Consider the following 25,839-nt stretch of genomic DNA (forward strand, 5'->3'; position numbering starts at 1 on the left):
CTACCCTGCCCCGAACATGGTGTTAGCCTTTCCTGCGTGGCCTCTTTCACTGAAGAAATCTTTTTTTAACCGGGGTCCTCCCCGGGGATTGTTCCAGGTAACAAAGCAGTTCTTGCAGTCAACTTACTATAAATGCTAGCACAGGACAGATCATGGCAGTGCTCCTGCTGCCGTGTGGTTATCTCTCATGAAAACTTGTTATTCACTTGTCTATGACGCTATACAGGACCTAGAGATACGTTAAGCATTTCCACCATGCTGCAAAGATCTAAACCACTAAGTTTCAGTTCTCGCTTCTCACCCCATGAGTCAAAGCCAGCAGGCTGCAATAGCACCTATTAATTTATAGACTTAATCCCAAGGGCACATCTGCATGCTTGGGAGAAGGCGTGTCTGGTCAGCTGTTGCCACAGCGATGGCACAAATAGGCAACAACCAAGAAGAAAGGAACCTGTAGCTGCATGTATGCTTTGGTGAATTTGGGTATTTAGGGGGTTTTATTTGTTCCCGTACACAGCATATTTGGAAGCCTTATGTGCTTTTTTTCCCCGTTCTAGTTAAAAGTCTTTTGTTAGAAGAAAAAAAAGATATTAGATGTGTTAGATAAGCCGTGCAAATTTTGCATTTTGCTATAAACACCAAGGTTTCTGCAATGCAGAGCTGAACTGTTAGAGGTTATTACAGTAGTTTGAATTTCATGAGGAGGTTAAGGTGCTTAAAATTATTCCTAATAAAATGCAGCTAAATAAAGTACTTGTTAAATGTGAAACAAGGCAAAAAATCCTACAAAGACAGCATGTGGCTGTCACTGGAAAATGCTCAGTACCTGCTTCGTGCAGAAAATAGAACATTACTTAAATAATTTAAAATCCAGATTATTTTCTGTAGAAAAATAATCAGCAGTAAACCACTTCAGGGCTGGTGCATTTCTTTCTTTCCTAAGGATGGTAGAGATTTGTGCACAGACATCAGCAAAGGGCAGCTTTCTGAGCTGTTCCCTGCCAATTGCTGACAAAGGCAGTCCTAATGAATCATTCTGAATTGTGATCATGTGCTACCAGCCCACAGTGAGCTGCCAAAGAGGAAGTGCAGCTTGTTTTCTTTCATTTTCTTGATTCCTATGCTGTAGGAAGATGAAAGGAGCAGGAGGAGGAGGCAGCAGCGGCAGCCAAACTTAATAAATAATTCTGACGATTCCAGATATCAAATGGAGGCCCCTGAGTGGGACCCACTGAAAAATGACACCCTTCCGCCGACCCTGACGCCAGCTGTCCCTCCGTATGTGAAGTTGGGCCTGACCATTGTATATACTGTTTTTTATTCACTTCTTTTTGTGTTCATCTACGTTCAGCTCTGGCTGGTCCTGCACTACAGGCACAAGAGGTTCAGTTACCAGACTGTCTTTCTGTTTCTGTGCTTGTTTTGGGCCTCTCTTAGGACTGTGCTCTTTTCATTTTACTTCAAAGACTTTGTCACAGCAAATTCTTTCAGCCCCTTCATCTTCTGGCTCCTCTATTGCTTCCCAGTCTGCCTCCAGTTTTTTACCCTGACCCTGATGAATCTTTACTTCACACAGGTAAGCAACAGATATTTGGTTGATTAAATATGACAGAATGATAAAGCATTGTTTTGTAAGATTTGTGCGAAAGATGTAATTTCCTAATGTGCTTTGGCAAGGCAAAAAGCAAATTTCAAGTTATTTAGCTGGGAATTTTAACTTTTGATCTCTGTGCAAGTGATCAGTTTACAGTGAGACGGGAGCCTAAAGTGATCGTTTCAGGAATGGCAAATAATATATCTACTGTCCATTAAATAGGTGTCATTTGATATAAAGGTAGGAAAAAATGTACAGGAGAGCTGGAGGGCTTGAAGGCTGGATAACCAAAATGCCGTTCTGTTATTATTCTTTATTATTGTTCTTAGTGCTGTTATTAAACCTCATAAGCCTCCTGGCTTAGCAGACCTTGATATCCGTGTGCTACCAGAATTGTAATTTGTAATTTTGCAGGCAGCCCGTGCCCCCCCCCCCCCCTCATTTTTTTCATAAGTTGATTAAAATATTTCTCAGTGAGATTTCTGTGCTGTGTATCAACAACTGAAAGTGCAGATCGAGCCCTGCTGCCGGCTCCCATGCTTACAATGATCTGTATTACAAATAGCAGTGAGTCTGGGCCCCGGTAAGTGCTGGCTGCTGTACAGAGGTACATACACCCTCTGTTTCAAGGACACCATGATGTAAAGGTGAATTAGCCATGTGGGGGGGTGAAGGGAACAGTCTCTCTGTATCATTAGGTTGCCTTGAGAATATATCTGCTGCAGACAGCTAGGAAGCCAGGTGAATTAGGGTGCACAGAGCTCCGTGTTGCTGCAGTTAGATCTGCTTGGAAGTATTTACGGTGAGCTTGGGTATCTGGTCACTGGGCTGCAGGACGGGATGTTGGCATGCTGAGGCACAGAAGGGCTGCTGGGCTCGCCTGAGATCTCACAAGAAGCTCGCAGGAGAGCAGGGGTTGGGATCAGTATCTCCTCAATCCCACTACCGTGCCAGGAGCAGGAAGCCCAGCCTGCCCTCAGCTGACCCTTGTCAGAGGCAGCTTTTCCAGGGCACAGGTGGCTTGGCCAGGGGAGCACCAGCCAGCCCTGGAGCACCCCCAGGCAGCGCTCAGGATGTTCTGCATGTTGCTGTGTGCCCCTCGTGGGACCAGCTCAATGCCCGGGTTTGGATGCTTCTGTAGTGCCTGCAGTGCTTACCGGGGCTCTGTAGTGATACAGGCCCGTGAGTCCTGAACAGCCAGGCTGTCAAGATCGGGCTGCTTGTGAGAGCTGCTCTCCCAGAGCTGAAAATGCGGGGATTGGAAGCGTGAAAGCTGTAAGAGGATCACTTGAGTCGCAGTGGGTATTACATACTTAGAACCACGTACACAGTTGTGCGCTTAAGTTTGCTTTTCTGGATTCAGGGGCTGAAATGCCTGTAACTCGCCCGCTCGCTCCCCAGGGCTTGAGATGCATTAAAGGATTACAGGAACCTTTCATCTGCATGCTGCCCAAATCTGGCTCAGGCATGTAATGACCTATGCTTTATCCCACGGCATTTGAGAGCGGTGCAGCTCCCCAGGGGCAAACGTCCATCATCACGCAGCCCGTCACCATCACAGGACTAAACCGTAGCCCTGAGTGAGGTTCTTCCCTCAGACACGCAGGTAGGGCTGCGGTGGAGGTCTGGAGGCAGACTGCAGCATCTTGGCTCTCACCCAAGAGCAGCCAAAGCTGAGGGGAGCCCAGAGCACGCACGGCGGCTGCGCTCCATGCATAGGGTGCCAGCTCTGAGTGGCTGATTGCAGTGAGCAACCAGTTCCTCTTGTCGATGGAAGAAGTAAAAAGGGAGCACACGGAACGCACCGATATGTGCTTTTAACTAATTTTTGTCATTGCTGCCTGATATTACTAAGGAAGTATGAGACACTAGTTGGAAACACACGAAATGCTAAGGCTGCTGGTTCTGCCTTTGACACGATTTCTGCTTTGTCACCGTGAGTCCTCACAATCTTCCTTTGAGCCCCTGTATAAAAAAAAAACAGCTAATAGTTACCTGTCTTGAAGTGCTGTTGTGAAGCTTTGGAAACATTATTTGCTTTGCCTTTCGGAGTTTGTGCTATGTGTCATAATCTTTAAAGATTGTGAGCCGCTGTAGACTGGCACATTATTAGCAGCGTTGTTTGCTTTAGAGCTGGTTGCTCCCATTGAAATCTTATCTCAAATATCTCCCTAGCCAAAACAAAGCCTTAAGAAATCTAAGCACAGCCACTGTAGAGATATAATGTAGGGCACAGAATCAGTGCACATATTTTTAATTCACTGTTATTAATTCTCTATTTCTAAACATTAAAAGGTGGTTTGGCTTGAAATTCAGCATCTTCTTAAGACTGTATGTTTAATGTGCATCTAGCTTTCCACAGTAGGCAAGCAAGAACTAGTGTGAAAGGGGTGGGGAGAGAGAATTTTGTTTTCAGTAATACCTTATAACTTCACAGACCTGTTCAGAAGCAACATTTACCCTTTTTTCTCTAGAAGGAAGGAAAGAAAAGTCTGCAGCTGTGTCTTGTTGCATGAAAACCATGCTATTTAACTGATGCTTAGCTTCAAGAAAAAGAAGTGTTCTGCATGTGGTATGGGGACAGGGGACAGGGAGAGACCTCATGGGTCTCAGGACTTTGCAGGTGTTTACCTGCTGCCCAGCACCCAGCATTTCTAAATGTGGCATTGCAGAGAAAACCTGGAGACGCAGAGGTGAGAAGAAAAAGTGATTCCAAAAAGATTGCAAATGCTCCTGGCCCAACAGAGAAACTCATTTGGCAAGTGCCCGAGGGCATTTTTTAGAATAATGAGCACCTTTGAACTTGACAGAAAGTTAGCCACAACTATTCTCTTTTTAATAGGTATCCCAAAGCAACGAGGACACACATTTGGACTGCTCATTATGCCTAGGAAGACAAATAAGCCAAGATGGCGTCAGCACAGCGGGGGTTATTCCCAGCCTTGGGCAGCACCATCAGCAGATACAGGGGAAGCCAATGCGCTGGGCAGGTTGCTAAACCAGGGGACCTGTAGCCAAAAGACAAGCTACAATCAAAGTAGTTTTGATTCAGAACAACTCCTGAGAGCTGAGAGCTGTTCTTTGGGTTGAGAGCCAAGTTCAGGGTCCTTCGCCATGGTCTTGATGGCAGAATAAAAACGGTGCTGTAGAAAAGGCTTGTGTAATATTACCTGCGCTCAGAAATCACATACTGCAGCAAATACGTGTGATTGCTAATAAGAAACACAAATTTCCTAGAATTTATTAGTTTATAATGTCTGTATTCATCCTCCTGTCTTCTAAAGGAGAGCAATACTGCTAACTACCCTCTCAGGATAACCCTCTGTCTCCTTAGAAATGATTGAAGTAAATCTCCAGTGGAGCTGAGATCCATCCCCGACCCATCAGGTAGAGCTGAAGTGTGCATTTCCACCTGCAGAGACCGAAAAGCCCATGGATACATTTGCCTCACACCTGCACCTCCCACGGGTGTATTTTGGCTGCTTAATAAAGCAAAGGCTGCACATGGGCAAATACCGTATTTTCCACTTCAGCTGAATTCAGCCAGCGAGGATCCCAGGACTCGAGCACTCTTTAATTTACGTCCTGCCTGGCCAAAGCTCCCATTCTTCCCAGCCCCTGACAGGAGGAGGCTGAGATGAGTCCTCAGGCTTTACGCTCAGTGCCCTGGGCAGAAGTTTAAGGAGGCTGTGGGAAATAAAATAACAAGTTGTCTTTTTTGGTATGCAGGTGGGCAGAGAAGGGCTCGCTTCACTTTGTTGTTTCTTCTTTACATTTTCCTGGGGAGCAGGATACAGATGAAGGAGGCAGGCTAGCATGGAGGGTTACAGGCTCAAAACACAAGGTCAAGGCCAAAGGCCAAAGGCTGTGAGCCATCGGTGATGCTGGAAATCCCAGTCCTCCCCTGTGGCCAGGCACAGTGAGCCACTTGGTGGGCTGTGGGTTTAACCATTAGGTTGGGAACTTCTCCAGGACCTAGAGAAGGTGGTGCTGAGCTGAAGAGCTGTGGGGCTGTACAGCTGGAGGAGGGCTGGCAGCTGGATTTTCCTCTCCTTCCTCCTCCGTAACCATCTTCCCTTTTCTCTGGCACTCGGATGGAGGAGCTTACCCTGCCTCCCAGGCAGGCCTGATAACATCAGGGACTTTCAAATGAGGAGAAATTGTGCAGAGTAAGGCAGTTCGGAGAGGAGCAAGCCGTGCTGGAAGTGCCTGGCAGGGTGGGGTAAAACCTGCACGAGGCTGTTGGAGAGGCTGCCCGTATCTGTGGGACTGGGGCATGAGTTATCTGTGAGGGAAACAAAGGGGGCTTCTTATGCTCTAATTCCTCTAGACGGGACTTTAACAGTGATACCACCGGTGAGAGAACAGAGAGGGCTTTTTATTTAGTAGGAACATTTATTTTTTGATAAATATGAATACACCATATTGTATAAAGCTTGCTATTTGCAGCATGCTTCAGATGTACACAGAGCTACAGGAGTCCAACTCGAGATGGTGAAGCATCAGCAAATACGTTTGGCTTAAAACATTACCCTTTGGGTCTGTAGGAGACAAACTGGAGCTGCAGACTGGCTGGCTCTCAGCATCTGACATGGAGAACGGCGTCGTTTGGTTTGGATGGTAATTGGACAGGAAAGTGCAGAGAGCCTGCTGTGGCTGCCAGCCCCACGATGTCCCCGTCCCATGTTTCTGCCAGCTCACCTCAGGCTGACTGGCAGGGGTCTTGTTGCTGGTATCAGGAGGCTTTACAAAGCAGGTAGGGTTTAGGGAGTAGAGGGAGAACTTGGCATGTTTGTGGGGAGCTGGTCCAAATGCAGGAACATTTAACATGAAAGAATGAATAAGGAGAGAAGAAGCAAGGTGGGACTGGAAAATACACGGCAGAGGAAGGGTGTACGCACTGGCGGTGAGGGGCTCTGGGCCTGCATGAGGCTGTGGCCTATTTTCAGCGTGCAAAGAAGTTTGCACAGAGTGACAGAGGGAGAGAGGGGCAGCGGTGAAAAGGACTGGGAGGGAAAAGAACACGCTGTGCTCCACGTATAGGTCTTTGAAACGAGGACTGGTAAATAAAGCTGAACTTCATTCCTCTGCAGAGGGCCGGCTTGAGACATATGCAAGCACTTAGCACATACCTGAGGCTTTGTGGTGAGCTGAGGCTCCTGGAAAAGTGAACTGATCAGCCAGACCTGGAGGTATGTGGGAGGTTTGTGCCAGTGTTCCCATCAGCTCAGCTAAATCAGCGCGAACTGAGAATTGCTCCAGTGAGATTTTATTTTAGTGCTTCTTTTGTTCTGGGAGCGTGTAAGCTGGCTTTGACACCTGCTTCATTGATACTTACAGGCCCAGAGCGGTTCCTGACGTTGCTTCCATTACCCATAGCTGGAACCCCCTGAAGCCTCAGCAGCCTGGCCCTGCCTGCCTGCCCAGCAGCTCCACAGAGCTCCCTGCAGCCAAGCTGCTGAGGGACTCCTGTGCCATCCCCAGCTCTGCTGCTGGGGGCTGGTAGAATGCCTTTAAGGTCAGCTGTTTACATCACTTGTTGCAACAGAGGAATTTTCCCTGGCTGTATTAAGGGCTTTTTTGGCGTCCTTTTGTACTGCTGCCCTTTTATACGCCAGACATATACCTCAGGGGAGTAGAGGAGGGAGTGTGAGAATCTCATTTGAGGTTTCCAGTCCTTCAGAAAAAAAAAAAAAAAAAAGAAGGAGTCAAAACAAGGTATTTCTCCTTTAAAAAAAAAAATAAAAAAAATAAAAAAGTGAAAGGGGAAAAAATAAGAAGGAAAAGTAGCCCTTTGGACATTGGAAAATCAGCAAGGAATTGCACTGAGTTTTCCTGGTTCCTATTCATCCTGGGGATCTCTGAAAGGCCTCTTTTTAAAAGTCTGCCTTCTGCTTGCTGCTTAATCTGTTCATAGGAAAAGCCTGGTTTGCTCTGGTTTGCTGGAAGACTTGCTGAGATGACTCAGATACTGACTGGAAGCTTTCTCAACACTGTTGCGGGGAGGGGCCATTGAGCAACCAGTCTTTTCTTCCAGCGTGCTCTTGAGTGAAATGAGTGCTAAATGCAAAGAGCTGCACCCACACATCTGAGGTATATTCAGATCAGCTTCAGACATCCCTACTGCCACCGAACAGCCCTTTATTCACTGACAGTCATACCACTTCCAGCAAAGTTCCTCATGAAATAAAGCACCATCAGGGTAAGCCAAGGTGGCAGAACGTGGCCGGCTGTGTTACTGTTTAGCAGTGACTTTGTACGAATGCCCGTTCTTGTACTAAAGCTTTCATTCTATGTAGCATCCATTTTATGCTTAGTATCAATTTTCTTTCTTAATGGGCATTTTGCTCTGAAAGAATCCAGAAGCATTTGCCTGCTGGGACAGCTCCACCAAATGTGGGATCACAACAACATGGCTGCTCCAGCAGCCTCACACCTGGAGATGCTGCCGTGCATTTTATCAGCAGGAGGAACATCACACTTGGCTTTTGATAAGCTAGCCATGGAGCCTTTGCTGAGCAGGACAGCCCTGGGCTGCTTGATGTGAAAGTAGCACTCGGTGACATTGTAGGGGTGGATGGATCCTTTTTGGGGAAGCACAGGAGATGGCATTCAGGAACTTGTGAACCTCCCATGCTTTGTGGACCCAGCATGACTCATTGCCCACCGGGAATTGTCTCGTGCAGTTCTTTGCACAGGCTCTGAACACCTCTGTTCAGTGCTCCTCCTGTCCAAATTAACGGTACAGCATGGGTGAGTAAGTGCTGCTCAGCACAGCCGAGGACTGTGGAATGGCCCTAGAGACAAGTTTTTCTTGTTTAATTTCAGTGAGCTCAGGAATCTGCTCCCTCCCCACTTGCCCACGGTGTTTTCCAGAATAAACAGGGGAGGTAACATACCTAGTACAGAACACATACAGAAAGGATTTTGAACCCCAACTCTTCTCTAAAAGACTGACAGCTCCTCTCTGTGCGCCACAGGAACACAGAAATCTCACAAGCCTGTCATACCTCTCCTCTAGGTAGCAAATGGGTAAAACAACATAAAACATGTTCCTGAATTCCTGTGAGAATTGATGATCTAGGAATTTAGAGAATGAATCCCCCAAATCTTCTATAAGGGATACTGCCAGAGATGTTAACTACTTGAAAACAGTGCCAATGGTCGCAGAATATTTTTAGAGGTTTCCCTCCCCTGGCGTTTCAATTTTATTCTCAGCTGTTATTTTTCTAAGGCCTACTGAAAGGCTCAGTCCTCTCTGCTGGTTCAGCTAGTCCCAAGCAGACCGATGTGTCATAAAAATAATTTCCAAGTCAAGGCAGCTGCTTGTGGTGAATAGCAGTTAAATGACAAGTTGTTCCAGGAGCGCTGGAACAAGCAAAGCCTGATTTTCTCCAGATCCGTGTCTCATGCTTGACTTTGAGCTGTGACTGGGGCTGCTTCTATAACTGGGGCACTTCTTGTGGTGCTTCGCTATGTGCAGCCTCTCGTACCGTGTGATGTGGGATCATTAGGCAGGATTCTCCTCACATCAGATGCACTTAGAGGGTCCCTTACTTCTGTTGGGTCATTGATTTTCAGGAGGGTGATAGAAGGATCATGTCTTTGACACTTATTTTGCAGTCAGCTCTCTGACCAGAGTATTTTGAGATCAGCGGGGGGACAGATAAACAGCTTGACAGGACAGACGCATGCCTGTACACACACAGTGATCATGTCATTCCTGTTTCCTTGGGGAAGCATGATAATCACAGCAAATATTATGCAAGCTACACTACAGGGCATGCAAAACCAAATTAAATGGATAAGGCAGGGTGGCTTGAGAAGGAATCAATTAGGCAGCAGCCCACAGAAAGTCATGCAGCATGATTTTTGGTAATTTCAGCAACCAGTGGGCTTCAGTGTTGGTTGCTGAGCTTAAATGAACCTTTATAAATTTTTATAAACTGAGTGTGTTTAGTAACTGTGATAGCTTACGAAAATGCAGTGGTACTTACCTAGATTTGCTTTTAATAAACGAGATACAAAATATGCTAATATATTCTTGTATAATTCCTGATGGTGGTTAAACACCTGTGACTGATACCACCTACCTACATTGTGGAAAATGTGTCAGTATTTTGCCTCTCCTGTTTCAGCAAGGTAACTGATTTGCCTGAGCTCTCTCTGTAAAAATACGTACTGCTCTGTCAGTGAGTCAGTAGAAGCCAAGTAAACCTCAGAGTAAACCAATTCCTTTGGGTCTTGATGGCATCCTTTTGTCAACACAACGTAGATATACAACCTTACATATCTGATTTCAGGCCAGGGCACTACGGTGAGCTTTTGATATGAACAGAGCATCTGACCCCAAAAGCCAGCATGAGCTGGTGCGTGTGAGAGACGTACTGATAGGATGTGTAAGAGCCTAATAATTACTTACCTCTTTGATTATACTGGCTGTTGTATAAAAGCTGGTATAAAACCTTATTCCCAAACCAGAATAAGTAAAAATAATGGTGGATACAATTTGTGTACAAGTGCATCATAATCTCTTGCTGAGTGGTTTTAATACTTTGTTTATAGCTTGCCTGCCTCAGATAAGCCATAAATGCAAATCTATTGTGTGAAGAAACCTAGCATTACATTTCACGTGATGTGTGAGGCAAGATTCCTGTGGATCACAGTGTTTTTCTTTACTCATGTGTATTCTAGATCTGATGCAATATTTTTCTGCTTTGCAGGTGATTTTCAAGGCTAAATCAAAATATTCCCCAGAGCTACTGAAATACAGGTAAGAACTGTGCAAATATTTGTTATGGTAAAGAAAAGTAGCCATGTACTTTGAGAAACGCTACATCTCTGATCATTTGTGGTGCTCATATCTCTGCTACTCATATTTAAATCCCAGTGTTTACGATGATGGTTCTGAGGCCAGCTTCTTCCTCTGACTTTTCAAAGTCTGTGTCATTTCCCAACACAAGTAACGTTTTCAGCCATTCACATATTTCAAAGGCAACTATTTAAAATACAAGCAGAAAACATTGACCCTGGTGATTTGTCTACAAAATTTGTTTTGCCTATGTGTTCTTAAATAAAAGCTTTGTATGTTAGGTGAATCCAGATCCAGCACTTTGGTAAAGGTAGCAGGGTGGTGTATTCATTTTGACAGGAAAGAGTGAGACTGGTTATTTCTCAGCCCAGAAGTGAGGTCAGTGGTAATAAAAGACTCCAAAGTTTCGGGAAGCTGAGACAAGTGTTATGAAGGGAAGGAGCTAGAGAGAACGGCTTCAACGTGATGATGTGTTTGGGAGCTCACAGATAGCTTTCCACAACTCCATAGAGTTGAGGCTATGGTAGCTCTGCATTTAGGTGGTGAGATCCATTTGGGGTCTTGTTTGAGCAGGAGGGATTGTCAGGAGCTCCCTGAAAGCTTCCGGAAAGGCATAAATGACCAGAAAGCTGAGGAAGAGCTCAGTAAATTAATGTTCACTGTGGCAATTCCTAAAACCTTCAATCAGGGGCAATGTTGTTTAGTTAGGGTGGGAGAGCAAGAGAGGTTGTCTCCTTTCTAAACAAAGGTTTACAGTTTGAAGTCAGGATGGGAAAGCAGAGTAATTTGCAATTGAAATCTGACCCCGTATTTGCTGACTGATCAGGAGAACGTGGAACTGTATCAACAGGTCAGACATTAATACTGTCCTTGCTCTGGACAAGGGTTATCTGGCTGGGTTTTGACACAGCTGGAGCAGCGATCACCCAGCGCAAGTGCATGAGAGACAGAGATGTGCAAGACATGTTTGGCAGAATGGCAGGACAACGAGAGCAGACTTGGGGTGAGCAGTGCATGGACTGGTGAGCAGTGAGGTATGAGACAGGCAAGGTGTGGATGCTGACTGAGGGATGGGGACTCCATGCTGAGGAGCAGCTGATGCAGGAACAGTGAGGGTGAGAACAGAGAAGGCTGTGTCTGTTTTGGTGGCCCCAGGAATGCTTCCAAGCTAGTGGGTCTGTGTGCATACCTTGGCTGCCTCCCAAACCTCAAGGGGCAAGAGCCAGATGCTCCCTGGTGAACACTGCGGCATACAAATACCTACATCCCCCTTTGGGCTCTGGTTTCTGTGGGAAGGAAATCCAGGAGTATGGGCTGGCAGACAAGCACAGCACACACCAGCCAGCCCCCAGCAAGTGACAGAGCCTGTCGCTGATGGCACACATAGCCAGGAGGAATAAGGAGGAAGGCTTTGCACAACACCTGAGCTGTAGGTTCTGCTGGTATAGGGAAACTGTGAACATGTTCCTGGCTGGCTTTAAAGGTGAGAGAGAGACTTTGAACCTTGTCTGTTACTACTGTTTGTGGCAAGGCTTTATTCATGAAAAAAAGCACAAAAAGTTATTTCTTCAAGCAAAGGGAGCTTCTGAACTTGTTTTATTTGTTCAGTGTCCATGAAGTGACCGCATTATTGTGGGCAGCATTTCTCATGTACAGACTGCTCTGCTCTCAACAGATCAACGCCTGCCCCAGCTCTTGCCCTCTGCATTTCTAACACAGGTCACTCTTGAATCTGGTCTAGCCTTTTGCCTCTTATTCAGCCCTCTTGTTAAAGGACCACAGTAGTATCTTGTTTTAATATCTAGAGCGATTAGCATGAATGTGGTTAGCCTGTGTAAAAGAGCCAAATAAATGAAGCCGACCTCATTTCCTTTCTTATAGAGGGCAGCTGAAGTGGTGTAAATACACGCACACCTGCAGCAGAGGTCCTCTATCTTAATCATAACAGGCTAGCGAAAGGCGGATGATTTGGGCCTTCATACAAGGGTGGAGTCAACAGTTACTGAATTTGTTTTTTTTTTTTTAATTTTCTTTTTGACTTTTTCACATTTTTTTAATAAGTGGCAGACCATATTGCCTGATGTCATTTCTGCAGCACGGCAGGAATGGATAAGGGCAACATATGCAAGTCAGCAGAGAGGTGGGGCTGCAGTCTGTATATTGACAAAGGTCTCGGAAATCAGAATCATTTCAGATAAGGGAAAAAATGATGAAATCCTGTCAGAGAGCTGGAATCTTAAGTAAATTTTACTCAGCATAGCCTTCATGATATTAGTCACTGTGGCAAAAGATCTCACGGCCAAGCCTGTGCTAGCCCAGCTTCGTATTTAAACAGCCTCCTTCTGCATCGCCCTGGGCTTGGGGAGTTCTTACAGTCCCTGGGTTTGAATGAGGCTTGCTGTGCTGTGTGTGCATGTGTTGTACATACAAACCTCAGACGCTGTATGGTTTCTGAGGAAACCACATACAGAATGTAGTAGTTTCACCCAGATTTTCTCATTAAACAAGGCAGAATTCACGGCATTCAGCTGTAATTTGGTGTTAAGCTCAAAGAAAAACTTCAGAGGTGCATCCAGCCTGACAGAAAAAAGAGAACAACCTGACATGTGCCTTCCCTGGCCAAGCCAGATTACACACAGCTCCGCTTTAGGGACTGGCCTCAGCATGGGGATTATGCACAACAGGCTGTTTGAACAGTTGCTGGTGTAATGTGGAAGCACCTCTCCTGTCCAGCTTTCTCTTTTCTGAAAAAAAAAAAAAGCTTATTCTTTCATTCTAGGTGCCCATGTAGTTGAAATGTAGGGGCGCATTCTGCCTTTAAGTGAGGCTGTAATGTTTTGTAATGTTTTCTGCAGCTGCAGAGACCCTAAAACTGCCCGGAGAGACACAGCCTCCATCTCCATCAGTGCTTATTCAGAGGTTCAGCCACAATGCTTCCTTTGTCAGAACAGGCAGCCGCTTCCCCAGCCACATCATGTTAATAAGGGGGATGGAAGCTCATTATGTGAAGAGCTGCACAACTGACGGGCCATGACAGCTCACACTGGTACATATGGCAGTGTGTGGGCATGAGAGCATGACAGTGCTTTGCTGGTGGTGTTTTTTTGGCTAAAACCTGTCAAGGAGGAGCACGGTCTGGAAGCTTCTCAGCCTTGCTGTTTGTGAGCCAGCATCTGGGGCATGCAGGCTGAAGCAGAAGGTCCCTCTGACTAAGCAGAGCACAAAGACTGCACGTACTTACTGTCCCACACATAGGCAGTGTGTAAGTACATATCTTTCCTCCTCAGCCCCAAACCCACAGTTATATCTTACTTGCACTGCAATGGGGGAACCATACGGGTGGTGGGGGGAGCAAATAGGCTGTGGGAGGGCAAGGAAAGGAAGACACCTGACCATAACATAAAGACTTTTGAAATATTAATAAAATCTGTAAAGGTTCCACCACTTCAACTAGGAGCTGCATCCACCAAAGGAAGCCATGTGAGAGAGGAGAAGCTTTAGGACTGTGAGGTTTACAGGAGCTGCCTTGTGTATCCTAAGAGCAGAGCCCTGCCCTGGAAGATTATGAATGAGCACAATCTTCCCCCCCAGAGGGATTTCCATGACTGGCAAGGAAAAGACAGCAGACTTGCTCACTGCCAGATACAGCTGGGAAGAAGGATATTGATTCATAAACACAAGCAGAGAATTACAGGCTTTCAGTTCTCCCTGTTACACATCTAACAGGTCTCAAAGGTGTACCCTTTCCTTTCCTGCCGTCTGAAAAGAAGCCAGCTGCACTTGTGTTTTGTGGCTGGGTTGGTGCCATCCCAAAACGATATGAACGTGTGAAAGAGAATTATCATCATTGGGCAAAAGTACTTTTGAACAATACAAATTTGATTCTTCAGAGACAATCTGTACGTTTGCTATCAGCCAAATTCAAGATTCTCAGCAGGCATGAAGGGCTGTGACCAAAACCTCATGTTCTGTGACTGTAGATTATAAACCTTATCAGAAATTGCCTCGGTCAACAATGATAATGAAGTAAGCAAACACTTAAAATGGAAACATGCTTCTTTTTATTCCTTTTTTTTTTTTTTCTTTAAATGAAAAACTCTGCAGCTGTGTGTAGGAGTAAAGAGAAGCAGCCTTCCTTGAGTATATGGTATACTTACACTGCAGGTATCACTGCTGGGTAGGTAGGAAAAAATACAAATGGGGAAAACCAGTCCAACTGCTAGGCTCCTGACACATTCCTGTTCCAGCTCTGCTCCCGTGGTTGTGCAAACAAACCCTTTGCCTGGCATAGATGGCAAAATGCTAACCCTTAATCAATGTGCATATAATAAATGTGCATAAATTTCTCTCAAGAGGCTGCCCATAACCAAGATATTTAGGAAAAGTGACAGAAAAAGATGCCGGGGAACCAATAACTCAGAGATTTCCTACAGTTAGACATTTCCCTAATTTAATGTGAAATCTGTCTACAAAGACTGGCAGTGATGTTTTTCACGGCAGTGATGATGTAGTAAAACCAGGATCAACACCAGCCCATTCCAACCAACTCGACCTTTTGTGAGGTTTCTCCTGTCAGCAAATAGTCAGAGGGTTTGTGCTGTATGTGAAGTGCATGCCTTAAGACGTGTATTTAAATGATTTGTAAGAACTGTGCCACGGTATTTCTGCTGCAAATACTTTTCCAAGTTTTGTTGCTTGACATTAGTTTTGTTACCTACTGCTTGTTCTATAACTTAAAAAAAAAAAAAAAAAGGGGTTGAAATAAGCTGTGTTCATCTCTCCAGTGGTCTAGAGTACTTTGATTTTGCCTTGGGTGGCTGCTCACTCCGTCAGCCGTGGCAGCCCAAGTGTGACTTTCAGTGCTCGGAGTGCAACTTCCATCTCATGACTGACACTTGCTGAACAATGTCGCTAAAACTGTTTTCTCCTCACTCTCCCAGGTTGCCCCTCTACCTGGCTTCTCTTTTCATAAGTCTCCTCTTCCTCTTGGTGAATTTAACATGTGCAGTATTGGTGAGGACACAGAACTCAGAGAGAAAAGTCATTGTCTCTGTCCGGGTGGCAATTAATGACACGTTGTTTGTGCTGTGCGCTGTTTCACTCTCCATCTGCCTGTATAAGATTTCCAAGATGTCTTTAGCCAACATTTACTTGGAGTCCAAGGTAAGGTACATTTTCAGTTCCTTTTAAAGTACCTTCTGAGAGATGTGGGCAGTGCGAAGCGAAGGCACAAAACTCTGTTGATCCCCCAAGAACTAGAGGCCTTAGACTTCATAGCTTACACTTGTCCATCTTGCTCAATAAATTAATTAAATACTAAGCAAGGGTGCTTTTGGCTAACAGCAGAAACCCCAAAATACCTGTCTTTAGGACAGAATTTATAGATCTACTGGCTGGAGTTTCTCAGCTGTTCTTCATATGGATACTGCTTTCTCCAGAACTATGTCTGACGACCACTTCATTTCTGTACTGGTACATAGAGGTGGGCTGTGCTTTAGGATCCTTCAGCTTGTCAGATTATTGATTGATTATTTTAAACGTTTAAGGTAGCAGCGTGGTGATTGTAAGTCAGAAATAGGAATATGAATCTCCCTTTATAACGTTGCATACTGTCCTACAGATAGGAAGAATGTGTTTTAGAAGACTTAATGCTTTAGAAATTCATCCAGGTGGGGAGAAGGAGGAAAAATGTCCTATCACTCTGCAAAATGTTCTTTCAAGAATTTTCATTAGGTTCACAGCTTTGGTCAAAGGGCTGGTTTCATAGGTGACATCATGTGATAAAAGCTAGCAGTGTTTGTCATAAAATCAGTGATGATGTTTTGTATCTATACATAATGACACTTGTATTCATAGTACATGGTTACATCTTAAAGTAAATTAGTTTAACCACTAGAGCATTACCACAACAAACCTTCCAAAAATGTAAGTTTCAGCTGCTAGTTAGAAAATCTTACAATAAAATCCATCTCTCCATTTAGTTAATCAGATGAAAGGAACACTTTTCCTGTTTAATCAAATCTGGCGATACTGCACAACAACTGAGAGTTCATGGCTGAACAGAAGATTTAAAAACACGGCTTAGTTTGTTTTGTTTCTTTCAAGGCTGTCATTTGCTGACCAAAGGGCATGGGCAATGGATTATTTTTACTAGGAAGAAAAGTTTTTCTACTGCTGCAAATCACAGAAGCGTAAATCTCTGTAACAAAGCCGTGTTAACCTACAAGAGGCTTTGGTAGATTACTTGTTCCGTTTCCTCCTTCTGCTGGGAACCCGATCTTCTTTACTTCAAGCTATTTCACAAAAAAGCAAACAAACTGCAGCACTGCTGCAAAGAGGAAAAGACAGGACACTGAGCCATCAAAGTCTGAATGTTGAAATGAGAATTAAAGAGCTTTGCTCTTTTCTGCTGACCTGAGGTGGGAGTCCCTCTGGGGACTTCCAGTAGGATTTCACTGCACATACTGCGGGATACAGAAGGCTGGAGCCCGGTGAAAAAACATCCTGGTTTAATCTGCTACCGCTGTGCTGAAAAAACTAGCTAAAGAAGAAAAAATTCTTCTTCATGGTGATACGATAGAAGTATCATTAGAGATAATGTCTGGGGCGTGTGTAGATAGGGATTGCTACCAGCAGCCTTTTATTTGTATCTCCCTTCTGCCTTCCGACCAGGGGTGAAATCGCTGGTGGAGATGCTGCATCCACCTTCGTGATGTGGCATGGGGACGGACCTGGCTCTCTGGCCACAGGTCAGGCAGCACCAGGGAGGTGCGCGGCCCCTCCGAGAGGTGTGAGGGGCTGACTCGGGACGGTTCTCTGCTGGCCAGAGGCTTCCTGTGCTGGGGCACTGCCAGCCTGGGGCTGCCCCCTCTTCTACAGGGACGCCTTCTGGCTCTGCTCCTGTCTCTGCAATCTCCCTTCCCCAAGCCACCACATGTATCTGACTGGCAGGGAGAACGGGACAATTTTATCCCCTTCTTTGCTTTGGTGTCAGTTTGCTAAAGCTGCAGCACATTCAGCTCTTAAAGAAAGCAAAGTTATTTAAGAACAACAGCCCTGTGGGGAAACGGGTACAGGGAAATGCCGACCCCATTCCGCTCTTCACTTCTGTTTTTGAAAGCTGCCACCGAAGGGGCTGAGGTACTGAGGTACGTGCCTGTCAGCAGCTTCCCTCGGCTCGCTCACCCTCAGTTTCCATGGCAGCGCCACTGCTCGTGCGGGAGGAGAACAGAGAAGTGCCCAGCAAACGTTTCCTCTTTCTGGCATTTCCTGCTCGCTCGTCTTGCCACAGCTTTCACCGCCTTGTGCTGGGTGCCCGGGTCCCGTTCCCACACAGAGCAGGCTCCTGGCTCGCCCCCGACATGGCTGCAGGTTGGGGCCTGGTCGGCGGCGTTTGGAGTGGGAAGTCAGTCAGAGAGACTGACCGCGCTGGGGATTTTGTAACACCCCTGAGCTTGACCGGTCTCTGAATCGGTGTTTTTTGCTGGGAAAACACGCAAGCTCGTTTCCTGCAGGCTTTTCTGACAAGTCCCTGAGCTCCTTTTAACTGACTCTCCTCAGGGATGACCCAGGCCGAGGAGCTTGGCTGGCAGAGCCGCAGGACAGCAGCTGCCAGCACAGCAGAGGGGCCCTGAAGCTCAGGGATTCAGGACGTGGTGACTCGGTGACTTTCCTGACTCTCCAGCAGCCAGTTGTGTTATCTCTGTGCTCTCCGGTGCTCTGCTCCTGGACTGCAGGTGTGGAAGCAGAGTTTGGGTGGAGGGGACAGGGTGCAGGCCCGCCTGTCCCTGCACTGCCGCGAGGGGTCCTGTGGCAGGAGGAGCAGCTTCCCTCTTGGCTCATCTGTCCCAGATGGATTAGAGGAGCCCATCTGCATGGTGTGGGTCTCTGCCAGGAGAGGGAGGGCAGGGCTAGTGAAGCAAATGGCTGCAAGGTGTTTTGCTCCCCTGCAGCATGGTTCTCTATAGCATTCCTCTTTCAGCTGTGAAAAGCAGTATTGCAGAGCTGACTGCACAGAATTTATATCGAGTTTCTTCCTTCAGAGGCAGTCCCCTTTTGGTACATCTGCTGCCTCCACAGTCAGTCTCACACTGCTCCCTGTAGCCATGGCTCCTTGATTCCTTCCTTTGGAAGTTGGTGCTGCTGCAGCAACTCCTGTGCTGCTCCCTCAGCCCCCTGCATCCAGTGGCCGGGATGTCATGTCACACTTTTTCCTCACACTGGATGAGGCTCTGTCCCCTTCTCTGACCATTTCCTTCGCTAGGACTCAGGAGCTATCTCAAATCCACACTTGCAGTCTCATTGCTTCCCTTGTGCCAGTGTCCCACTCCCAGCCTGCCCTGCCATGGTCACTCTGCCCGTAGGCTGTGCTTCCTCATTGTCTCCTCCATGTTGACTTTAGGTAAGGCAGGATGTTCTGTTCCTCTCTGGGCTGTGTTTTACTGCTGACTCCTATGATCTGCTCAGTACTTGGAAGGAGAAATAGGTGCACAGCAAGCAGTTATAAAAAGATGTAAGGTTGCATCATACTAGTAGTCAGCACCTGATATAGGATGCTCAATAGCTAGTGCACAGCTGGAAGCTGAATTCTGCTGCTCCATCTGATATCAAGTGTTGTTCTCATGTACTGTCATTGCTGTGAAAATAGTACTTGTACAACAGTCACAGGAGTTAGTCACAGCCCATCTTGGCAGGGGCTGGAATTGCTACCATTCCCTGGAAACCACCATGCTGGTAAAATATAGGAATACACATCGTATAGGATGTGCTGATCAAAGAAGGAAAGTCAATCTCCTTAGGCAAATTAGCGTGACAACCCCCTGAAGTCCATGCAAAGCGATGTTCTTGTCAACTTCCCATACAAATAATAACCTATGTTTAATTCTCTTCCAGGGCTCATCTGTGTGTCAGGTGACAAGTATAGGAGTGACTGTTATACTACTTTATACCTCACGAGCCTGTTACAATTTGTTCATCTTATCATTTTCCCAAACCAAGAAAGTCAATTCTTTTGATTATGATTGGTACAACGTATCAGATCAGGCAAGTATGAAAATATTTGCTAATGAGAAAAACTCATTCTGCATGTGACGGCTGATTTCCTAAATGATATGGCAAGAGGCAATAATATATTAAAATTCTATTGCTTTTTTTTCCTTTTATTTGATGCACTAGATTTGTTTTGCTCTAGGAGTACGAAGAAAGGAGGGAAAAAAACAGCACTGAAAGAAAAACTGTTAATTAAATTATCCTTTTATATCGTGTATTTTATTTACTTTGATTTTATTAAAAAAATCATTTTATTAAAAAAAACACAGGTGTTTTGTTCATTAGAAAGAAAGTATTGTGGTTGGAGGAGAAAAATAGTGCTCGATTCCACTGAAATGCCAAGTTCTAAAGTAATTGTCAATTCTCCCATTGCCTTCTAGTGCTGTGGAGTTATTTACCATAATTCTGTCAGTAGTGCGATACCTTCTGTAGTTTTAGGTTCAGACTATGATTCCTCTCAACTTTTAATTAAGACAACAATTAAAATGACAATTCAGGTTGAAAACTAGGAGTGGTAAAAACACTGAAGGAAATAAGCAGGTGATTCTTTGAATTTTGTGAAACGTGGGCATCCAATTCCTTTCTCTACTCTGAAGCATGTAGGTAGGTCCCAGTAGTTTTCCAGCTCTGTCAAGGCTCAGCAGAATGGAAGGCCTGGGTCTGGACCATGACTAAATATTTTTTGGCCCCAAAATCCCAGACACATGACGCTGCCCCACCACCCCAGCAAGCACTTGCTGAGCAGAAGCCGTGTTCCCAGACATGCAAGCACCTCGTAGTACCAGGCTAGGCTAGCAAACCTGGAGCCATTATCAGTTTTTTGTTGAGTAGTAGATAAAATTGTAAATAAGATATAGGTAAACAGCAGGGGAAGATTGCCCAGAGGTTCTCATTAAGAGTTATTTGAGCAGGGTTTGTCAGGGGATCACTAATCTCCCCTGCTGCTGTGTGGTTAAGAGGAGAGCAGCTAGGTGGTACCACTCTGTGTAATTAGAAGACACAAGTTTCAGATGGAAGGGCAGTAGGCTGTGATTCACCTCCTGAATCCAATTTTTACTTCCCTGTCAGTGGGGCCTGCAGCACATGCTGCTGACCCCTTGCAAGGACAGGAAATCTATGGCCAGAGTATTGGGTCCAGTTTCCCACCTGTGGTTGTTCCTAGGGAGCTGAGTGAAATGCTTTAGGCCGTATTGTGGCACTGCCTCAGCTCACCTGTCACAAACATTACCCTTATTTCTTCTGTAGAAAACACACAAAAAGACAAGATTTGCCCTCTGCAGCTGTGGTGAACAGTGGAATTAAATCTAGAGAGGAATTCAAAGCTAATGCTAGAGTAACTGCATGGTTATTCAGGCTAAAAACATGCACCAATTTGAGGGGATCCGAGCATGAATTTTAAAGGTCACATTGCCAGCAATGCCCTTGAAGACGTGGGCATTGAGTGTTCCTTCATGTGTTATTCTCAGCTGGGAAAGGACTAGTTTCTCATTATGTCAGTTTTATCCCTTTCTTCCCAGTCTAAGAGCCTAGCCTGCCAAGCGCCCACTGAACTTACATTTTCCTGAAGAAAAGATGGAGGCATGAGAAAGAGGGAGGAGAGGAGGTAGAAGGAAAGGGAAATCATGTACCCAGCAACATAGAATATTGATTTTTTTTTTCTTTTTAGTATGCCTTTAATAATTAACCAGGTTAATCCAGCTTTACTGGATATAGTTTCTGGCCATGTTGTTCAGCCACTTAAGTATAGGTCTCCATAAGAAGACATGTTGCCTCTTGCACCTTCTAAGCAAGCTGCAGTTTTTGTTTGTGAACATTTTTCTCTTTGAATTTTCAACAGGCAGATCTGAAATGTCAGCTGGGAGATGCAGGTTACATAGTGTTTGGAGTGATCCTTTTCATCTGGGAGCTCTTGCCTACTTCCTTGGTGGTGTATTTCTTCCGTGTCCGAAACCCTACAAAAGATCTAGTGAGTGAAATCTGTTAGTACATTTGATGGCATGATGTCCTGGCAGGTGTGGAGGGCTCAGTTTCTGAAGGAACTTTTGCTTCTTTATGTTTTGACTTATCTTTTTCAAGGTGTCCTCAGCAGAATAAAAGCAACCCAAGCTTACCACTTTGTTATGCTAAAGTTCTCATGAGAAAATCTCATCATATTTACCAAGAAGAAAGGATATTTCTTGGGCAATTTACCTTAAGAAACAGTAATCTTAAATTTAGGGACATGTTCCTTTTGGGTTGATATGGCACCGTACTAGTCAGTGAAAAAGAAGTCAGCTTGTTATTCAAACCTGGTATCTTTCATTACACAGTGAAAATCATTCTCTGCTAACTGTTCAATGGCATATATGAAATAGATTGAACTCTTCAAGCTTTGTGCCTGCTGAATTGTTTCCATGTCAAAAGCCAATAGCCACAGTAAGCGCTACTACCATTTCTGTTTGCTATTTCAGCAGAGCAGGGAATAAGGTGTGAGTTGGAAGGGTAACCCCTTCTAATTACTCTTAATATCTAGGCAATTAATAGATGGACTATCATTTAATAGCTGTAGGCAGCATTCCCAGGTTAGTGTAGGATATGCTGACTGACAGGTACATGGGGAGTATCAGCCTTGGACTAGGATTACTAAGGTAATGTTTCTATAGGGCCAATCCAGTCAGCTACCCCAAGGAAGACATAAATGGTAAATTCACATATAAGAGAAGCAATTCATATGTGTTTTTTTTGTTGTTGTTGTTGTTGGTTTTTTTTTTTAGTGGACACCATGATTTTTATCCTCACACACAGATTTCAGAGATAATAATAATGCCAAACTGAGTGAGGAAGTAACAAACCTCCACTTAAATAAAACTCTTCTTACTGTTCGCCTGCGATACTGATTTCCTGCTAGAAACCTACAAGTTAGCCCGTGTGTACATCACAAACAAAAAAAAAAAAAAAAAAAAAGGAAAAGATCAGATCAACTCCTGCTTAGGAGTCAGCCAGGATAACTGCAAAGAAAAGAAATTAAATGTTTTAGTTTTGCTGTTGCTCTTCTACAAAGTGACTAGAGAAAGAACTGCAAATGATGTTAGAAAGAAAAACCAAAGAGGCTGTGTGGCAAGGCAAGACTGAACTTCAATGCGAATATGCCACAAGAGGGAGACGAAGGGCCACAGGACTTTAGTCTAACGAGGTCAGTAGACTATTAGAGCAAGTATTAGAAAATGGTCCTTGGCAGAAAATACTTGCCCAGAAAGCATGGGATTGGAATTAAAACAAACCCTCTTTTAGTTAAAAACATAAATCTTAACAACTTCGATTTATCAGAAATCCAAGATGTACTTGATTTGTGATAAGGAAACTTGCCAATGAACGGTTGTGCTTTGTTTTTTACGCTTCATTCAGGACTTCAGAAACAAAAAGCTTGAGTAGAGGCAGCCTGCCTTCAGCATTGCTCAAATGTAAAGCTCCATGTGACAGATCCAGCCTGGATCACGCAAGTTGCCTGTGTGCTTTGGTGCTGCCATGTGGTAACTGCAGTGCTTGGTCCTCTGCCTTGCCATAGCTGCAGCAAGACCAATGTTGGAAACGGAGAAATGACAGAAATTGACCTATTTTTAGTTCATTTATATTGAAATTATTTAACATCTAAAATACAGTGGGAGGTTAAACTGCTCTCCTATTGAAGGCCAAGGAGAAGACATCATCCTGGCTTATCCATGGGTGCAAGGAGTCCTGTTCCCTGGAGATACAAGCAGTGGATGAGTCAAAGAGGCTCAGCTGGGTCCTAGATGTCCCTACGCACTGGCTTCAGAATCATATGGACCTTTCAAATCTCGTGCACTTTCCATTTTGATTCATAGGGAAATAAAGGCAAAGGGTTTTGTAAATGAGGGTGTTACAGGTACACCTCATTCCCTATTTTAGTGAGGCACATTTCCTTGGGCTTTGGTCCTCACAGCACTGAGTAGATACTGAATTTGCTGAGGACAGTCCCAGGGAGCCTTTCAGCTGTGGTTTTGTGAAGCAGGGTGCCAAGGTTCAGCATGATCAGTTCCTGAGGCAAGGGAGAGAACTGCAGGAGGAGGGTTACAAACAGGGACGGGGGCTACAACCAAATCTCTTCAGATTCTTTAATGTCCTGCGGTTCCTCAGCTGCCTTCCTACTGCTCACTTCAAGCCAACTGGCTAAAAGCGTAAAGCATCCAGGGCAGAAAATTCGGCTGACAGGCTGAACACATCCTGAAGGGTAGTTTCAGAAATGGGTCATATCTGTTAGCTGCAAGGCAGGAAGAGGAAAAACTGTTAAGATCACAAGACTATCACTATGGTAGTAGAGAAAAATACAGAAAATATGAAAATATTTCTATTGTCTACAGCAAATTGAAAATTACCTATTTTATCTCGGAGGCCAGGAGGTAAATTTCCAGTGGCAACTTCTAGAAGAGAGGCAGCAAGCAGTTTATGTGTTGCAAGTACTGACTGAGGTTTGTTTCCCTTCCTTCAGGCCAATGCAGGAATGGTCCCAAGCCATGGCTTCAATCCCAGATCTTATTTCTTTGACAACCCTCGCAGATATGACAGCGATGATGATCTGGCATGGAATATTGCACCACAGGGAGCCCAGGGCAGGTAAGATACAACAGGTAGTAGCTGGATTCCCATAGCAGAAACAGCTGGAGGAGAAGGAAGCCACACACTGCAGAATAATGTAGATTGTCAAGCTCCAATTGTTGCTTAAATGATAAGGGGCAGGGAGGAAGCAAAGGGGAAAGCTGATGTGGCAGCACTGAATGACTGTAGGGATCCAAGGGCCCCACAGAGACTACAAGGACGCAAGAGGTGTGTCCTTGCGTAAGTGTGTCCAAGTGCAAGGCGCTGCACCTGGGTTGGGGCAACCCCAGACAGGAGCACAGACTGGGAGAACTCATTGAGAGCAGTCCTGCAGACTTGCAGATTTTGGTGGATGAAAAGCTTGACATCAGCCAGCAGCGTGTGCCTGTAGCCCAGAAAGCCAACTGTGTCCTGGGCTGCATCAAAAGCAGTGTGGCCAGCAGGGCGAGGGAGGTGATTGTCCCCTTCTGCTCTGCCCTCATGAGGCCCCACCTGGAGCACTGCGTGCAGCTCTGGGGTGCCCAGCACAGGAAGGACAGCGATCTGTTAGAGAAAGTCCAGAGGAGGCCACAAGGCTGGAGCACCTCTCTGATGAAGAAAGGCTGAGAGCTGGGGTTGTTTAGCCTCATGCTACTCATGGGAGTAAAGCCAGTACGCCAGAGCTGCTGACCAAATCCAGGCCCCTTGTGCACAGACACAGGAGGTTTAGCTCTGTCACCGACAGTCCATAGCAGCGGTAGGACTCGGTGTGGAGTAGAGGCGCTAACAGCACAGCACTAAAATTGTCAACCATGTTCTGGATTAGCAAAGCAGAAAAAGTAGAGTCTTCAGTGAACTAGAAGAATCAAGAAACAGGTAATGAGTCAAGAATGCTTGGGCTGAAACATTTGCCAGATAAGAAACAAACAGCAGCCTGAACTCACAGCCTAAATGGCTGTGGTTTTATTTTGCACTTCAGTGTGAGAAGTGCACCTATGGAACTGCATTTTGCACAAACTAACTAGCCAGGCATTTACACAACCACCCTGCCAGTCACTAATTCCTGTTTTCTTTTTTAAGCTTCTCTCCAGACTACTACGACTGGGGCCATCAGAACAACAGCTTCATGGCTTACATCGGATCCCTCCAGCAAGAGGCAGCATTGGACACAGAGCGGCCAAGCCCCATATAACTTCAGCCACCTACAGCATTCCAGGACATTCCAATATTAAAACAGATGTTCTGAAAAACAAAGCTTAGCAATTCTTCGTCACGCTTTGGTTTTTAGAAGTGTTCTATGCACAGATAAATGAAGAACTTGTCTTTGCCACAAGCTTTTCACAGGTTAAGGAAAAGTGTAAGCTAATGATTTAGACTTTGAAGACTGTTTAATTAATACCTTGTTCTAAGCCATGATATTTTTGGCTTTGAATAGAGTTGTTAGGGTATAATTTAATCATTTTATGCTCATTTTAAAGGAGCAAATTTCATGAAGGTAAACGGCAATTATTTTCTAAGTATTTTTATTTTTACACTGTATTAGGTTAGAAATATGTGATTATGATGAATATACTGTAAACACATGAAAAGGTTGCTCAAACGCATGACGGTAGGGATTCTTACATGCACGTAACAGCCTGTAAGGGAAAAATGTCAACTCCATTAAATATTGTCTTTTCAAGTTATTACTACATTCTTGGAGCACAATTTACTCTGCATCATCACTGCTTACTCAATGTGGCAAGATAGTTGGAGGCTAATAATATTTATGCACTAGTTACGATCTCAAAACACAGCATTCCTCTAAAAATAG

At 45.0% G+C, this 25,839-nt stretch overlaps 1 protein-coding gene across 1 annotated transcript; it reads left to right on the top strand.

Moving 5' to 3' along the window:
• Positions 1–1,064: 1,064 nt before the first annotated feature.
• On the top strand, positions 1,065–25,711 carry GPR137B (G protein-coupled receptor 137B). Its single transcript, XM_072035585.1, has 7 exons — positions 1,065–1,576; positions 10,318–10,367; positions 15,347–15,569; positions 19,299–19,452; positions 21,296–21,420; positions 23,941–24,065; positions 25,107–25,711. The coding sequence occupies exons 1-7, from the start codon at positions 1,208–1,210 to the stop codon at positions 25,216–25,218; spliced, it is 1,158 nt and encodes a 385-aa protein (XP_071891686.1). The 5' UTR covers positions 1,065–1,207; the 3' UTR covers positions 25,219–25,711.
• The last annotated feature ends 128 nt before the right edge of the window (positions 25,712–25,839 follow it).

This window comes from Anas platyrhynchos, chromosome 3 (genome assembly GCF_047663525.1).
Source record: "Anas platyrhynchos isolate ZD024472 breed Pekin duck chromosome 3, IASCAAS_PekinDuck_T2T, whole genome shotgun sequence".
Classification (NCBI taxonomy): Eukaryota; Metazoa; Chordata; class Aves; order Anseriformes; family Anatidae; genus Anas; species Anas platyrhynchos.

Coding starts and splice junctions, on each gene's coding strand:
- GPR137B (XM_072035585.1), top strand. CDS start 1,208: ATGGAGGCCCCTGAGTGGGACCCACTGAAAAATGACACCCTTCCGCCG. Junction 19,453..21,295: donor CAACGTATCAGATCAGGCAA/GTATGAAAATAT, acceptor TTCAACAGGCAG/ATCTGAAATGTCAGCTGGGA. Junction 21,421..23,940: donor GAAACCCTACAAAAGATCTA/GTGAGTGAAATC, acceptor CCCTTCCTTCAG/GCCAATGCAGGAATGGTCCC.